This window comes from Girardinichthys multiradiatus, chromosome Y (genome assembly GCF_021462225.1).
Source record: "Girardinichthys multiradiatus isolate DD_20200921_A chromosome Y, DD_fGirMul_XY1, whole genome shotgun sequence".
NCBI lineage: Eukaryota > Metazoa > Chordata > Actinopteri > Cyprinodontiformes > Goodeidae > Girardinichthys > Girardinichthys multiradiatus.
In genome coordinates this window covers 1,040,900-1,059,127 of record NC_061818.1, presented here as the reverse complement: position 1 = coordinate 1,059,127, position 18,228 = coordinate 1,040,900, and the positions used below count along the sequence as shown (strand labels likewise).

Sequence of the window (18,228 nt, the reverse complement as noted above, 5' to 3'; positions counted from 1 at the left end):
ATTTTGGCATACAGCTCATGAAAACCCAAAATTCCTATCTCACAAAATTAGCATATTTCATCCGACCAATAAAAGAAAAGTGTTTTTAATACAAAAAACGTCAACCTTCAAATAATCATGTACAGTTATGCACTCAATACTTGGTCGGGAATCCTTTTACAGAAATGACTGCTTCAATGCGGCGTGGCATGGAGGCAATCAGCCTGTGGCACTGCTGAGGTCTTATGGAGGCCCAAGATGCTTCGATAGCGGCCTTTAGCTCATCCAGAGTGTTGGGTCTTGAGTCTCTCAACGTTCTCTTCACAATATCCCACAGATTCTCTATGGGGTTCAGGTCAGGAGAGTTGGCAGGCCAATTGAGCACAGTGATACCATGGTCAATAAACCATTTACCAGAGGTTTTGGCACTGTGACCAGGTGCCAGGTCGTGCTGAAAAATGAAATCTTCATCTCCATAAAGCTTTTCAGCAGATGGAAGCATGAAGTGCTCCAAAATCTCCTGATAGCTAGCTGCATTGACCCTGCCCTTGATAAAACACAGTGGACCAACACCAGCAGCTGACACGGCACCCCAGACCATCACTGACTGTGGGTACTTGACACTGGACTTCTGGCATTTTGGCATTTCCTTCTCCCCAGTCTTCCTCCAGACTCTGGCACCTTGATTTCCGAATGACATGCAGAATTTGCTTTCATCCGAAAAAAGTACTTTGGACCACTGAGCAACAGTCCAGTGCTGCTTCTCTGTACCCCAGGTCAGGCGCTTCTGCTGCTGTTTCTGGTTCAAAAGTGGCTTGACCTGGGGAATGCGGCACCTGTAGCCCATTTCCTGCACACGCTTGTGCACGGTGGCTCTGGATGTTTCTACTCCAGACTCAGTCCACTGCTTCCGCAGGTCCCCCAAGGTCTGGAATCGGCCCTTCTCCACAATCTTCCTCAGGGTCCGGTCACCTCTTCTCGTTGTGCAGCGTTTTCTGCCACACTTTTTCCTTCCCACAGACTTCCCACTGAGGTGCCTTGATACAGCACTCTGGGAACAGCCTATTCGTTCAGAAATGTCTTTCTGTGTCTTACCCTCTTGCTTGAGGGTGTCAATAGTGGCCTTCTGGACAGCAGTCAGGTCGGCAGTCTTACCCATGATTGGGGTTTTGAGTGATGAACCAGGCTGGGAGTTTTAAAGGCCTCAGGAATCTTTTGCAGGTGTTTAGAGTTAACTCGTTGATTCAGATGATTAGGTTCATAGCTCGTTTAGAGACCCTTTTAATGATATGCTAATTTTGTGAGATAGGAATTTTGGGTTTTCATGAGCTGTATGCCAAAATCATCCGTATTAAGACAATAAAAGACCTGAAATATTTCAGTTAGTGTGCAATGAATCTAAAATATATGAATGTTAAATTTTCATCATGACATTATGGAAAATAATGAACTTTATCACAATATGCTAATATTTTGAGAAGGACCTGTAAAAGCGCTTTTCTACACATGTTGCCTCCTCTCTGCCTACGTTATGACGCTTCGCTCCTTCTGCTAATCGGTCTTCGATCTGCTCCTTGCATCTTGGATCTCCAGCTAGTAGCCGCTTTAGTCTCCTAGTCGGAGCCTCATCGTGCAGCGATGCCTCTGTTCCTTTGCCCGTGATATCTGGCTAGTAGCTGTTTGGCAGCTACCTGTGTCTACATGCTTCTCTGTCTATGCTGTCAGTGACTGATTAGCGGAGACCTGATGTGCCTGCTAGCCTGCTACCTGGCTTGAGGTTTGTACTGGCTGCTGTGTTGCTGTGGGAAAAAAATACACAACATTTACCAGCCCTCGCTCTACAAGCTTGGACCCTGAATGTGCAAATTAAATGGACTGATGGCACTACTGGGAGGTGTAGTCTGAATGTGAACATTCTATGGTGACGTTACTATGGTGGTATGGTACTGAGGCTGTATTCTGTGTTTCAGGGATCAAGATTCTGTGTGATGACAGTGGTGACACCTGGTGGTGGTGTTTTGTAAATTTTAAGTTTATATTAAAATGTCCCCTTTTCTTGTTGAACTATGTGTAAATATATATTTTTAAAGCATTGCATATTCAATTGTTCTGGTTTTATTCCAAATTGTTTAGCTCTTTCTGTCTTTTCTCTGCCACCCTCCAGTAAACTTTGCTGAGTTCATGTGAATCTTTTCTCCTTTCCCAGTAGAATGAATCCTTTGAGTATTCAAGTTTCCTGGGGTAGAAATACAGGTGACGTTATTTTTGTTCTTATATTTTTCATTACTGCAAATTTGCTATAGACTTATTAACATCCTACACTGTAAAAATAATCATATATTTCTCCTCTACTACTAACACACCACATGCAGACAAGCTAGTCATGCTACGATATTCTTTCTAGAAAACTATAAATTATGATGGTTAAAGTCAATCTGTGTGGAAGTTACAATTCACAATATTTTCTGTCTCTATGGAGGTTTAAAAAAGTTTAAAGGGCAAAACATAATGTTCTTTACTATTTCATTAAACGTTTTGTTATCCTATTCTGTTAACACTGCGAACCTGACAAAGGTTATTTTGTGAAATATATATATTTAGATAAGAGTTTCATCTGGAAATTTTTATCTTTTTAATTATTTACAACAGTAATAATACGTTCCTATATTTTCCAGTAGCACCTATTTCTATGTAAAAGGAAGAAATAAAAGGAAATCAACTGACAGAACAACTCAGCAGAGACTAACACAAGTCCACATGAATTAAGTTCAAACAATAAAACGTCTGCTTTTTTGTTTAAGAGGATGTAAACCATAGGTAATAACTGGCCTGAGTTTTTATTTTTCCGTTATTCATTTATTTCAGATTTGGCATGACCTCTCCTTGGCCTGTTCCTTTCAGTTCAATTTGGTTTATTTATATTGTGCCATTTAACACCACATATCATCTTAAGGCCATTTACAAAAAAAAAAGTCAGTTTAAATGAACCAAACAGATTCCAAGTCAAGTACATACAACTAACAACCATTCAGCAGGTAAACTTATATAAAGCTGTTCTAACATCAGACCTCAGCTGTTTCAGGTGGCATATACAAACAGTTTGACAGATCTGTCAGAAGATACTGATCATAAACTAACTTCAGCTAGTAACAAGAGAACCCATCTGCATCATTTAGCTCAACTGTAACTTAAGAAACATTTGAGAAATGTTAGCAGTCACTATGAGACTTTAATTAATGTAAACGCTGATTCATTTGAAGATTTCTTTACCTACTTATGTTGGATAAGCTGATTTGTGATGCATCTGTAAAAAGCATTTGATTAACAGCAGTGGAAGGTCTACCAAATGAGGAACAACATGGCTGGTTGTTTATATTTTCTTAATTTTTATTTTCAATACATACCATGAGAAAAGGGCGCCAGTCAGGGCTGCGCATTGTTGCTTTTATTTATTTCATTGTATTTCAAGGATTTTTTTCATTTTTTATTTGTTGCTGCCACACCCTCTTCAGTAGTTGGTGCCCTAGTAAACCACCTATGTGGTCTCTCAAGAACTGGCCCCGACCTTGGACAAGGCACTTAACCCCAAGCTGCCTGCCGATCTGTGTATCAGTGTTTGGATATGTGCATATTTCTGAGGGTGAGAAAAGCATTGATAGATATTACATCAGATCATGTTGTTTCCAAACCAAAATCTGTTTTGTAATGAATACGTTAGCATTACTAAGCTTGGGCATATATTTTATTTATTTTTGCCACATAGAAAACATTTGAATCCAACATTTAATTTTAGAACATTTATTCAGTGGGGAGATAAATCCTCGTCCTCTTACTCATCGTGTTCCGTTTTGTCTGGGACCTCATCCAAGTCAACACTGCCACCGCTTAGGGCAGCAGCATCGACAATAGAAGGGTAGAACACGGTCCACTTGGATTCCATGTCTGCAACGTCCCCCGGAATCTGGTTCCGGAATGTCCCAGAAGACATTCCCAGCAAACCCTCACTATATGCTGGGGCCTGCCGAATCTGTCCGGCTTCCTCCTCTTACAGGCAATCTAGTTCATCACGAGGTGGCGGTCAGTGGACAGATCAGCCCCTCTCTTCACCTGAGTGTCCAAAACATGCGGCTGAAGGTTCAAAGACACGTGTACAAAGTCAATCATCGATCTCCTGTCTAGGTTGTCCTGGAGCCAAGTGCAATGATGAACACACTTATGTTTGAACATGTTTTTCATTATACACAATCCGTAACTGGCATAGAAGTTCAATAATGAAACACCACTCAGTTTCAGATCGAGGAGGCCATTCCTCCCAATCACACCCCTCCAGGTGTCACTGTCGTTTCTCACGTGGGCGCTGAAGTCCTCCAGGAGATTGACAGAGTCCCTGAGAGGGGCACTCTTCAGCACCTCTGACTGGGATGCCCAGAAGGCCAGGTACTCTGATCATTGTGTCGGCTTGCGGGCCAAGCAGTGGTGCAGAGACCTCTCTACGATCCTCTCTTCCACCGGGCTGAACTCCAACACAAGACGGCTGAGCTGTGGATAAACTCCAACACGAGACGGCTGAGCTGGGGGGCGATAAGCAAGCTGCGCTGGGGGGTGACAAGCAAGCCCACCCCAAACCACAGCCTCTCCCCGAGGGCCATGTTGGATGGGTGCAAGGACTTGTTATCACTCATGTAAAAACCTTGTGCTGCAAGGCACCTGCATTCCGCTTTGTATCATGCTCTGGTATGCAGCCCTCCTGTGTGTGGGATCACCGTTATCTATTTCACACAATCGCATCCCGTGAGAACCAGCCTCCTTTCAGCCTCTCACACACACACACACTGAACTGTCTGTTGAACTGTGCATATAAATAAAGAGAGAGGGTGTAAAAACTTTGTAGTTTGCACTGCAAAGTGGGCTACCCTTGCAAGTAAAACTGAACTGTATCGTTCTTGCCTCTGAGTTGACTTGAATCATACCTCACATTTACTTGGTCCTTCGTAGCCGAATTAATTCAATAACCTTATTTCTCTTTGTTTTAACAGTGACTCTGGGATCCGTGGGGGAAGCCTGACGTCGAGTGAACTCTGCCGCACGGCCTCCCTTAGCCTGGATGGCTGAAAGTCCCGGTGTATAGATTTACATCAGGCCGGTGGATTATCGTCTTGCTCGACGCCGGGTGACTCTCACAGGATCCAGAGAGTCACCAAGAAGTCAACTCCGAGGTGACACAGTTTTAAAATACAGTTCATAAGAAAAGTACTTAAAAGTCGTTGGTAGTGTGTTGCCGGTAAGGACGCTGCATTCGGACGGTTTTATTCCACCGTGAAAGGAATAGCGATAAATTAAAGTAAGGCCCCGCCAAGAAGGGGGCCAAATAAAACGACTAAGGGTTATTCCCCTGCGAGGGAATAGAATAAGCACTATAAAAGTAAAAAGAACGGAATAAATTGAGCTCATAAAAAACACCAAGTTAACTTAGTTTCAGCTACCTTGTAATTTTTTCTAACTGTGTGTCTGTGTTGTGTGTGTATGGAGGACTAAGCATTTTAACAGAATCATAGTAGGATTCTGCTGGTCCTGTGTTTTATTTTACCCAGATTAAAACTACGTACTGGTGACTTTGGGGATTCAGGTCGGATTTCATTCCGGAAAATTAACACCGCTGCGAATTAGTCGCAGTAGAAGGCCGTGTTAATGTCCTCTCCTTAAAGTCTCATGCCAGTGAACTTTTATCTGGGACATTCATAGTTTGAAGAAAAATAACAAAGAACAATGGGGAAAGAACAGAGAAAAATCTCTGATTTAACAGAAATATGTACACAATGGCATAAAAAATACGGATTTTCAGGTAACTTAATTATCACTGAAATCCTAAAACTACATGAGGATCTTAAATTGGAGATTATGCATTCAAAAGATTCAAGAGACAATAAAAATCCATACCAGATTATAATTTCAAAGGGAACCTTTCAGTCCCTGAGTGCACACAGTTGATAAACAGATTAAAACAAAAGATGAATTAAAAAAACAACAAGAGCAGCTTTTAACTGACATAGCCATAATACTGAGGCCTTAAGAAAAGCACAGGAAACAAAAACTTTCAGCTTAACTGAAAACAAATAAGGAGGGTGGACCGCCACCCATCCCAGTTTAGAATACCATGGTAGCCCCAAATTATAATGGTGTTATACTACGAACGATACCATGATAAAATGCAAAAGATTCATTTTACAAGGAAATAATTCCATATTTGGCTCAGATTGTTTGCATTCTTGATTTTTCCTCTTTGAGAGAAGTTAAATTTCAGCTCTGTGAAACGACCTTGACAAAGAGATGCAGCTGCCTGAAAACAAAGATAAAACTTCTGCAAACAGCAGAAGCCTGTCTCTGCTGAAACGTCTGATAAAGATTGTAACTCTACCCTGCATGTGTCAAACTCAAGGTCCGCGGGCCAAAGCCGGACCCCAGAAGTTTAGTGATTCTCTAGAAGTAGAGCCTTTTAATATGGTGATTGTGTGCTTGAATGTTATTTTGTCAATCAATAAGCAGTTTTCTCTACATTCTGCGACAATCTGCCTTTTGAAAATGTTTTGAATCTTGCTCTTTATGTATAAATTTAAAAAAAAGAAAAATTGGCTAAAGTCTGCAGACACAAAATGAACCTGGATTGAAGCTCTAACTAAGTTTATTTAATCTGAGATCTTCTCCAAATGCAACAGTATATGTCAGTCTACATGAGATACTAACAACTTCACCTACTGGTATAATATAAAGATCTGATTGAATATGTGAAACAAACAATGATGAAAGTTTTTCAACAGGTGATGCTCATCCAGGAGGAAGACAGTGTTCCTAGGAAATGCAGCTCATTCATTAACAATCAATTTTTCTCCTATAGGTGGAAGTTCTGCTGACTAATCATAGGCTGGATCTATGAAACATTATGAGCACAGACCAAATGACCAAGGTTCTGACTGACTTATGAACCTCACTGACCTGACAATGATAACATGACACCCAACAGATAACACCTTTAAGGTGGACCCCACTAAGACCACCTTATTGATTCTTGGTGAATAAAAAAGAATTGAAGCGTTCAAAACAGACCTAGTGGAAACAAAAGGGGTTATGAGGAAACGATGTACATTTTAAGAATAATAGAAGTCAAATTATGTTCAAATTTTTGCAAATAAAATGACTCTGACAGAGAAATAATTAAGTAGTGTGTGAATGTGTGTGAATAGGAATGACTGATTTTATTGTAATGCATCTTTGAGGGACCTTAAAAGCGCTAATAAAGGTCTGATGTTCTGATGATCTTTGCCAAACTTATATCTTAATAAGGTTTCCAGAATCTTTTCCGAAAAATCATATAAAGATAGCAAAGGTTCTACCTGTATTGAAAATACTGATAACCATAAGAAAGTTCATAGATCCGTCTTCAATTTTTCACAATTCTTTTACAAACAAGTTATTTAAACTTTCATGTAGCCAAATGTCTGTGTTTGACTTTCTGTTTTTGTGTTTTTGTTCTTCACGTAATCAATGTTAAACTGTTCCAAGTAACAGATAACATGATGGTCTAAGACAGTCACCAATACTGACTGGTTTGGCTGGAGGGTGTGGCTGTGGCGGCGTGGCGAATTCTGATGTCACGCCATGGCCATATGTTTGCCTCTAAATTACACATGTATGGTCCAATTCACTCCAAAATAAATATTGTTGATCTTTGTCAGCCTCCAAACACCTCTATTGGATTACATTGAAATTTGGATCAACAGCGCCCCCTAGGACATTTCAAGGGCTATATCTCTCTTATACATCATCCGATCCACTTGAAATGTAGTATACATGATCATGAGTTAATGATGGACATTTTGACACAGTCAATTGATGACATCAGTTTAGCCCCGCCCACTAAGAAACAAATGAGTATAGCTTCCATCAGGAAGGTCGATTTACTCCGAAATGAATATGGTTGATCTTTGTCAGTCCCCAAACACCACTATTGGATTACATTGAAATATGGATTAACAGCACCCCCTAGGATATTTCAAGTGCTCTATCTCCCTCATACATCATCGGATCCACTTGAAATGTAGTATACATCATCAGGGATCAATGCTGAACATGTTGGCACAGGCAATTCATGGCGTTGTTTTAGCCCCGCCCACAAATAAACAAGTGAGTGCAGCTTCCATCTGGAAGGTCTGATTTACTGCAAATTTTGAATGTTAATTGACTCATTTAAGGTATCGCCCCTAATGACGACAACCAATCAGCATCCACGGTTACGCCCCCTTGGACACACCACCTGCTTGACCACGTGACCTCCTGCCCACATGGCACCCACATGGTGCCCACATGGCGCCAACCGGAAGTCCCGCCCTCACCGGAAGTCCCACCCACCTGTCAAAAAGTTTGATGAAAGGGTGTACTTAAATTCTCTCTATTGTTCATGTTCTTACAAATCTTTTGTACAACTGAAACTTGAAACTTGCAACAAAATGCATTGTTGCCTTTATTTATTTAGAAAAATGTATGAAGCAGTGTGCTTGTGTATGAAGGGGCGGGGAAGTGGGGTGTTTGGTGGGGGTGGGTGTTTAGAACTGTGTGATATTACATGTGCTTTGGAGCAGTGACATCACACTACTTCAAAGCACATGACATCACCCTAGATCTAAGAACAGAGATGACATCACAGAGCCTTAAACGTGTACACTTTTAATTCTGAGGCCAGAATGGTCCAGTATACTAGTGTTTCTGGACATATTGTTTTAAGATTTTAAAGATAATTTACAATTCACAAAGATATTCTGAAGATGCCTGAATTCAGAAAGCATGAAGCACTTCCAACGAAGTCAACGAAAGGAGATTCATCTTTAATAGGTGCCAATTCTCCCTCTTTACCACACTTGGCTGAGGAACTAATCTTGGATAGATTTGATCAGGTTACGAATGATGTTAATAAACTATTGTGTTTGTGTTCCAATTGCAGACAAGTGGAAAGGATTGGGATTACAACAGTAAATGGGATCTGTAGAATAACTCAACCTGGTCACTATAATGCAGAAGTGACATCCTATTTGAAAGATTTTTTTGCAAGTCGACGGGCTTCGATAAGGGCAGAATATGAACAATCTAACAGTAAACTGGCATCCACATTAACTGATATTCTTGAAGAGGAATCCACTGTTAACAATTTAATTACAAATGAGTCACCAAAAAGATCTATCGGAGACAGTAATACCACTGATAAAGACAGACCCAGTGAAGATCAGAAGCCTGAACCAAAAGCCTCCAAAACCATCTGGCAAAGGGTGAAATCAGCTTTTAAGGGCTTAGGAAAGTGCAAATCTCCTAAAAAGAGGCAACAGGATGAGGAGAAAGACTTAGATGATGATGCTTTTAACAAAAGCAGTGTAAGAGACTCATCTACATCATCTTTGGAGTCAAAGTTCCCAACAACACTGCCAACATCATCAACTGCTTCAAAAGATCTGAACTCTGTCCATGTAGAGCTGGTACCTGTGGGAGTAAAAGATAAATGTAAACCCGGTGAAATACTCTGCTCTGGCCTTGTAGAGCCAATCACTGAGGCTGGGAAAGAGGACTGTAAGTCGGTGGAGACTAAAGCACGTTCAACAGATCTGCCGCACAGTATTGAGGTGGAATCCACTGTCACCGATGTCATTGCAAACACAGAGCTGGCTAGTAAAACCAAATCCCAAGAGGATTATTCTTCTTTGAATGCCAGTGCATCTGGGGGTGAACTTTTTGGGAAACTGCCACAAAGAGACTCTACATCTACCACAAACTGTAACATCGCTGATACAGATGGACACAGTGAAGATCAGAAGTCTAAACCGAATGCCCCCACAACCTTCATTCAAAGACTGAAATCAGCTTTTAAGGGCTTAGGAAAACACAAATCTATTAAAAAGAGACTAAATGCTGTAGCCGACGCTCTAGAGGACGAATGTAAGCCTCAGGGGACTGAAACATTTTCCTCTGTCCATATAGAGGCGATCACCGAGGTAGAAGGTGAAGAATTCAAATCAGAGGACCCTGGTGTTATCCATGTCGATTCAACCAGTGAGGCAGAAAAGAAACAATGTAACTCAGAGGAGACTCCTTCTTATCTGCCCTATGATGGTTTTTCCCATTTAACAGGAAATATTGAAGAGGAGTCAACTGTCACAGATTTCGTAAAAAATATGGAGTCAACAAGTGAAACCAAATCGCAAAAAGAATCTTCTCATTTGGATTCCAGTGAGCCTGGAGGCGAACTTATTGGAAAGGCATCTAGCTTTAGGTTACCTAGCTATACAAACCATTCACAAGAAGGATCTACATTTATCACAGACAATAGCATCACGGATACATATGAAACCAGTGACGATCAAGAGTCCAAACTCACAGGCTCTGTAACCTTCATTCAAAGACTGAAATCAGCTCTTAAGGGCTTAGGAAAACACAAATCTATTAAAAAGAGACTAAATGCTGAGGCCGAGGCTGGAGAGGACGAATGTAAGCCAGATGGGACTGAAACATTTTCCTCTGTCCATGTAGAGATGATCACTGAGGTAGAAGGTGAAAAATTTAATTCAGAGGACCCTGGTGTTATCCATGTCGATTCAACCAGTGAGGCAGAAAAGAAACAATGTAACTCAGAGGAGACTCCTTCTTATCTGCCCTATGATGATTTTTCCCATTTAACAGGAAATATTGAAGAGGAGTCAACTGTCACAGATTTCGTTAAAAATATGCAGTCAACAAGTGAAACCAAATCGCAAAAAGAATCTTCTAATTTGGATTCCAGTGAGCCTGGAGGCGAACTTATTGGAAAGGCATCTAGCTTTAGGTTACCTAGCTATACAAAAGATTCACAAGAGGCTCTGAAAGGCTCTGAAACCTTCATTCAAAGGGTGAAATCAGGTGTTAATGACTTAGGAAAACACAAACAATGTCAAAAAGACCAACAGACCGAGAAGAAGGACTTATCAAAAGGTAGCAGCAAAAGTATTGCTCCTGACACTGTATCAATTACAACAAAATTGGACCAGAGTTCTTTCTATACACAGGCAATCAGTCAGTCAGAAACTGAAGGATTTAATTCAGAGGAGATCCAACCAGTGGGTACGTCTATGAGTAAGACGGTTTGCTGCATGCCTTCTCTACTCTGTACAAAATTCACTTACACTACATCTGACCCGATAAAATCCAAACTCCAAGCTCGGCATCTAGATTCATCTGATCAGAGTGAAAATGAAGCATGTCAATTACAAAAGACCAAAACACTCTCCCCTGAGATCTCTGCCATATCTTTATCTCAAAAACCACAGCATACTGAAAAGAAGCACATTCAAATAGGCATGGATCTTCAGAAAGAAATTACATCTATACCAGTAGAGCGGTTGGCTCACTTAAAACAATTAATTACCAATGACATTATAAGGATCTTTGATTTTTCTGAAAAAAACATTTCTGATGCTATTTACATTAAATTAGAAACCATCAGAGACACATTGATTGTTAGCATGGAGTCAACCTTTGAAGAGTTTATTAAAAGCACACATATGCCCTCTACCAGCTCATCTTCGGCGTGTGAGAGAGCAAAATACCCTCAAATGGCAACTCCCAGTAAAGCTAGTTACCCCACAAGCCATTACCCTAGTATCCCAGGCCACCATGCCAGAAATACCTGTCACAAGAAAAGACCGTGGTACTTTTGTTTTAAAAAGAATAATAAGGTTGCACCATTGCCACCACCACAACAAAACTGAGTCTATATATGTGTGTATATATATATATATATATATATATATATAGGGAAGTATAAATTGTGGTTTTCGCACACATTATAAAACGTAAACATATTTCTAAAATCAAACAAAACAGGGAACCAATTAGGTTGCTTGATAGAAAAAAAGATGAATAGTATAACATAAGTAAAACACGTTTAACCCCCAATGAGACTGATTGGCCAACCAGTTACCTTGAATTATAATCCTATTCACCACATTTAACAAAAACTTACGTAACAGTAAACAATTCAGTCTGAGATAGCTTTATTTTCAAAGAAAGTCAGTCAGAATCTGTAAAATATCTGGTGGCTGCATTGGAATTTGCATGTCCTCCCTGTGCATGTGTGGGTTCTCTCCAGGTACTCTGGCTTCCCCCTATAAAAGCTGACCTTTAACAAAAACGACATTTTAAAATAAAAAAAAGCTTGAATTGCATAATAACAGCCTCAACAATAATTAGGTAAAAATTTTTATATGAAAATTATTTTATATTAATGGAAAATGAAATTCATTTCATAATAATGAGCTAAGAATGTAATATGCATTCAATTATTTCACAATTTCATTGTCACATTAAATCAGTCAGTCATTTTCTACTGCTTATTCCATAGTGGGTCATGGGGAAGCTGGTCCCTATCTCCACCAGTCTATGGGCAAGAGGCAGGGTACACCCTGGACAGGTCACCAGCGAGTCGCAGGGAAACACACAGACAACCATGCACACACTCATACACCTAAGGGCAATTTAGAGAGACCAATTAACCTAACAGGCATTTCTTTGGACTGTGGGAGGAAGCCATGCAAACTCCAGGCAGAAAGACCCCTGGCTGGGAATTGAACCCAGGACCTTCTTGCTGCAAGGCAACAGTGCTACCAACTGCACCACCATGCAGCCCCTTAATACAAGCATTATTTGTATTTTTTTTTTTTTTTTTTGCAATGATTATGAATATGAGAGTATATTATTTGATATTAATATATATATATATATATATATATGTACTTATATATACTTGTATTTATAGTATAGTGTAGATATATGTGGAGATATGTAGAGATATATGATGAAACTCAGCTATGCTTATCTATAGCATAAATGGGGACTCGAACTTCGGACTCGCACATACAGTGACTTCAGACTCAAACAGACTTTAGGCACTCAATAAATTTTAGACACAACTCGCGATTTGAGACTTGTGAACTATTTTTTATTTTTAATTAGGCCCAAGCAGGTAGGCCTGCAAGGGCCTATTGTAATTGCTCCGTTTATTCATTTATTGTTCAGGCGACAAATGAATTGCCTTTTTTGCGGCTTTAACATATTCAAAAACTCACCAAACTACCCAAAATTGTCTCCCTAGTGAAATTTAAGGTTTTTAATGGAATTGAAAATGGGCGTGGCCAAACGGCTCTACAGCGCCCCCTAAAGTGAGATAGGCCAAATGGTAAGTCCTAGAGAGTTTAAATTTGGTACATAGCTAGATCTCCCCAAATCATGAAAAAAAGTATCTTGGGGGTATGCCGTAAAACCAACAGGAAGTCGGCCTTTGTGGGTCAAAGGGTCATTTTTGGACATTTTTCACTTTTCATACATGTCGAACTTTAACAAACTCCTCCTAGGGATTTTGAGCTACCGGCTTCATATTTGGTCAGTATGTAGTTAAGGCATTGGGGATTAAAAGTTATCAAAATTGTGAGATTTTGAGCATGTTGCAGGGGCGAGACCAGGCCTCAAATTTAGCCTTCTCACCGCAAATTTCAAACAGCAATAACTTTCACATAAATTGGCTGAAATACACCAAACCTGGTATTATTGAACCCTCTCAGGTCACCAACAATCCTATGGGGTCAAATGATGACATCATCAAAGTCACGCCCCCTCACTTACAAACGTGCCTCTCTGACCATCTTGACCCATTCAACTTGAAACTGTGTCAGAAGACAGATAACTAGTGGGTCAAACTTCATTTGAAGCACAGTGGCTTTTCATAAAAGGGCGTGGCCATGGTGGCGCGGCGAAGTTGGACGTCACGCCATGGCCATACGTTCGGCTTTAATTTCCACATACATCATCTGATCTGCACCAAATTCAATGTGATTGATCATTGTCCAGTCCCCAACAGAGATCTGATCAGATATTTGGTGGGCATTCCTAATTTGTCCACAGCGCCCCCTAGAAAATTATAAAAAATCAGCCCCAAGCCATGCTTTGACCGAGGATTATGAAATTTGGTACACATATTTCACTTGTCAAGACCTACAACTTGGAGCGTTGGTCCAAACCCAACAGGAAGTGGGTTATTAGGCCCGAGCAGGAAAACTGCAAGGGCCTATTGTAATCGCTCGAATTCTTATTCTTTATTCTTTTTTCCGGGGACTTTTGGCGGGGCAATATGGGGACTTTGCCATGCCCCAAAACTCACCAAATTTTACCCAAAATTGTCCCCCGCGTGAAATTTTCGTTATTTAATGTCGTCGTCAGTGGGCGTGGCCAAACCACTTAGCCACGCCCCCAAACGTGAGATGGGCCGAACCGTAAGTCGTAGAGATCTGAAATTTGGCACAATGCTAGAACTCCTCAAACCAAGAAAAAAAGTCTCTTGGGGGTATGCCCTAAAATGCACAGGAAGTCAGCCATTTTGGGTCCAAGGCCGATTTTTGCCCGTTTTTCACTTTTACTCACCTTGAACTTTAACAAACTCCTCCTAGGCATTTTGAGCTATCGCCTTCATATTTGGTCTATATACTGATAAGGCATGGGGGATTAAAAGTTATCAAAATCGTGAGTTTTTGGCCATGTTTAGGGGGTGTGGCCGGGACACGAAAATGGCGTTTGTGCCCAAAGTGAAAAAATGCAATAACTTTCCCAAATAAATGCCAAATCACACCAAAGTTGGCATGAAGGTGGACCTTCGGGTTCCCGACAATCCTACGGGGTCATATGCTGACATCATCAAAGCCACGCCCCCTCAGAACCGGAAGTCACTTTTTTCACTTGGAAAGGTGCCTCTCTGACCCTCTTGACCCAATCAACTTGAAAGTGTTTCAGAAGACAGATAACTAGTGGGTCTAACTTCGTTTGAGGCACAGTGACTTTTCATAAAAGGGCGTGGCCATGGTGGCACGGCGAAATCAGACGTCACGCCATGGCCATACGTTTGCCTCTAATTTCCACATAGATCATCTGATCTGCAACAAATTCAATGTGATTGATCCTTCTCCAGTCCCCAACAGAGATCTGATGACATATTCGGTGGGCGTGGCCTAATTCGTCCACAGCACCCCCTACAAAATTAGAAGAAATCAGCCCCAAGCCATGCTTTGACCGAGGAATCTGAAATTTGGTACACATATGTAACTTCTCAGGACCTACAAAAAACTCTATTGGAGCATTGGTCCAAACCCAACAGGAAGTCAGCCATTTTGGATTGAAGTTGCCATTTTGACCCAGTTTTGACCGTTTCTAGCACGCATATCTGAGCGAACTCCTCCTACAGCTTTTGACTTACAGACTTCAAAATCACTCAGTATACTCTTAAGGGATTGGGGATTAAAAGTTATCAAAAGCTTTTTGATACATGAAAGCGTGTGAGCGTGGCCATGCTTCAAAATATGACTTCTCACCATAAAACACTAAATTGATATAGCTTCTACAAGGAAAGTCACAGACAAATGAAACCTTCTGGGATTGATCTGCCTCTAGGCCTCAACAAAATTCACTTGTCAGATGCTGACATCATCGAAGCCCCGCCCCCTGACAACAGAAAGTGTCCCGTTTTCCTTTACAGAATCAGTGTTTGATGTTCTTCACCTAATCAATGTGAAACTGTCCCAAGTAACAGATAACATGATGGTCTTAGACAGTCGCCAGTACTTACTGCTTTAGCTGGAAGGTGTGAATATGATGGCGTGGCGAATTCTGATGTCACGCGACGGCCATACGTTTGCCTCTAAATTACACATGCATGGTCCGATTCACTCCAAAATGAATATGCTTGATCTTTGTCAGACCCCAAACAGCTCTATTGGATTACATTTCAATTTGAATCAACAGCGCCCCTTAGGACACTTCAAGGGCTATATCTCCCTCATACATCATTGGATCCACTTGAAATTTAGTATACATGATCCTGAGTTAATGATGGACATTTTGACACAGTCAATTGATGATGTTGTTTTAGCCCCACCCACAAACAAACAAGTGAGTGTAGCTTCCATCTGGAAGGTCAGATTTACTCGAAATTTTGAATGCTTTTTGCCAGACTGAAACTCTGCATGACCGAAGATCATATGACATGTTGCTCAAAGCGCCACCTACTGGCGACGTGTTGAAGTGACGCGGTGTCATCGTATGTGGCGTGTAGGAGGCGATGCCAGGCTCCTGCGGTCGCTCAACAGCCCGAGTTGCGCTGAGGGGTGCGAGGGCCTTCAAAACTGCTTGCAGGTTTCTAGTTGGAGTTGTGGTCTGTGTGCACCGCGTGCTGGGCCACCTCTGCCTCTGTATGGACGGGCCGGAGAAGCCATGGCGGGACCATAACACCCATACCCTCCGGGTGGACCATTCTTATGGGGGCAATCTCGGGCCCGATGTCCAGGCTCATTGCAGTAATAACACACATCAGCACTACCCAGTTTCCTCTGGAATCCCCTTGCTCTCGGCCCTCCCCGTCCCCCAAAACGGCCAGCATGTCCCTGATATGAGACCGGGGCCTGATGCCACTTTCCTGCTTTTTCTCGATTTCCAGGAAATGGAGAAGCCTGAGGGGGCTGAGACACTACACCTTCATACATAATTTTAGGTGTTTTACCCTCCTTTTTCTTTTCTCCCAGCTTCTGTTTAGCTTCTGCTAATTGCATTTTCAGGAGCTGAGTTTGTAACGTTTTTAATTCACTCTCCTCATTTTGTTTTGCCTCTTTGACTTTAGATAAATGATGCATCAGATGGCGCTCCCATACTCTAGTCTCTGTCCCAAGTAGGTCGGGATTATCTTCCATATTAGTTTTAACCTGCGATGGTAACCCTCTTGAGACAGCATCCCGGAACCAGTCCCTTTGGGGACCAGCTCTGTCTGGATTAATTCCCGTCTGTGTTTGCCACATGGATTTGCACTGATCTAAATATTCTCTAGGATTTGTGTTTGCGTTCCACTAAAATTTTGGAATGGTACGTCCTCTGGTTACTGGATACATTTGTCTAAGAGCTATGCCTATGAGAGTGGAATAGAAGGTAAATGGGTCCCCATCTGGTGCTGTTGTTATACCTGCAACAAGCTCTTTGTCCTTACAGCTGTGTGGCTTCATGCATCGTCCAGAAATGGCCCTGTAATCACCTAGAGCTAAAGTGGTGCCTGCTGTCAGGGAGTCCAGTGTCTGTAACCATATAGAGGCACCTTCTGTGATCGGGGGAAGTTTGTCACACAAAGTGGTGAGATCTCCCAGTGTGAATGGCTTGTATCTATTTCCTCCAAATTGTTGTTGGAACAGTGGACCCATATAAGAAGGTTTGGGCTGGGTTCGGGGTCTCATGTTATAGCCATGTCCAGCAGGGGGAGGAGTAGCCTCAGGTACTGGTGGCATTGGGGTTGAGGGAGATGACATAACTTCCTCATTTTCAATTGGTAACTGATTCTGTACTGTAATAGGTGGTGCCTGCATAGCAGCGTCATAATAAGTTGCCGCAGTCAGTGGTTCTTCTTTTACCTATTTCCCTGACACTGACATATTAACTGAGCCCTCAGTTACATCTGGTTTCAGAGGTGTGACCAATTCCATATCGCTAGGTGAATGGGAAATACACAGGGTGGAACACTTCATTGGGCCAGAAGCTGGCTGCAATTTGTCCCGTAATACCCAGTCAGCAAATGGGTCAGTTAGTGGAGCCTGTGAAATGAATGAACCTCCAAAGGACAGTACAGACCCAGCAGTGGAATGTGAGCAGAGAGAGCCGGGGGCCGAGGGGGAGGGGTCAGGCGGTGATGGGCCAGGAGGAGACTGTCCATTTAGTGGCGGCAGATCACACACACTCACGTGTCCCCCAGTAACTTGCAATGTGGGGTATAAGCCTGCGGGGGGAGAAGTGGGGGCCGTGGTGTGTGATAGAATGGGCTGATGTGCGAGAAGTGCATATGATGGCGGCATTTCAACTGTACTGCTATCCTTAATCTGTCTGCTTTTCCTGTCTCTTTTCTCAGTCATAGCATGGTCACTACTTTGCCACAACAAACCCATCTGTGACCAAAATGTTTCATCTTTTTCTGCTTTGTCTGTAAGTTCCTTCCACTTTCCTCTTCCCAACCACCTGCTGTCTCTACACTGTTTGTCAGCCAACTCTTTCTCCTGTTTTGACTTTTTCATCTTCAACCAGAACCACTTGCCAACATTCTCTCTATCTGTCTTGCTTTTTCCATCTTTTGACAATTCTTCATTTATTTTAGAATCCATCCGTTTA

The 18,228-nt window shown here is 41.8% G+C and overlaps 1 protein-coding gene and 1 pseudogene across 1 annotated transcript; one reads left to right on the top strand and one right to left on the bottom strand.

Moving 5' to 3' along the window:
• LOC124864847 overlaps positions 1-18,228 on the bottom strand; it is a 30,228-nt pseudogene that overhangs the window by 10,198 nt on the left and 1,802 nt on the right.
• LOC124864091 lies at positions 8,611-12,369 on the top strand. The gene is made up of 2 exons (XM_047358720.1): positions 8,611-8,862; positions 8,972-12,369. Exon 2 carries the CDS (start codon positions 10,191-10,193, stop codon positions 11,757-11,759), a length of 1,569 nt encoding a protein of 522 aa, XP_047214676.1. The 5' UTR covers positions 8,611-8,862; positions 8,972-10,190; the 3' UTR covers positions 11,760-12,369.

What these genes read in the sequence shown, in the direction of transcription:
- LOC124864091 (XM_047358720.1), top strand. Translation starts at nt 10,191, where the DNA reads ATGGAGTCAACAAGTGAAACCAAATCGCAAAAAGAATCTTCTCATTTG.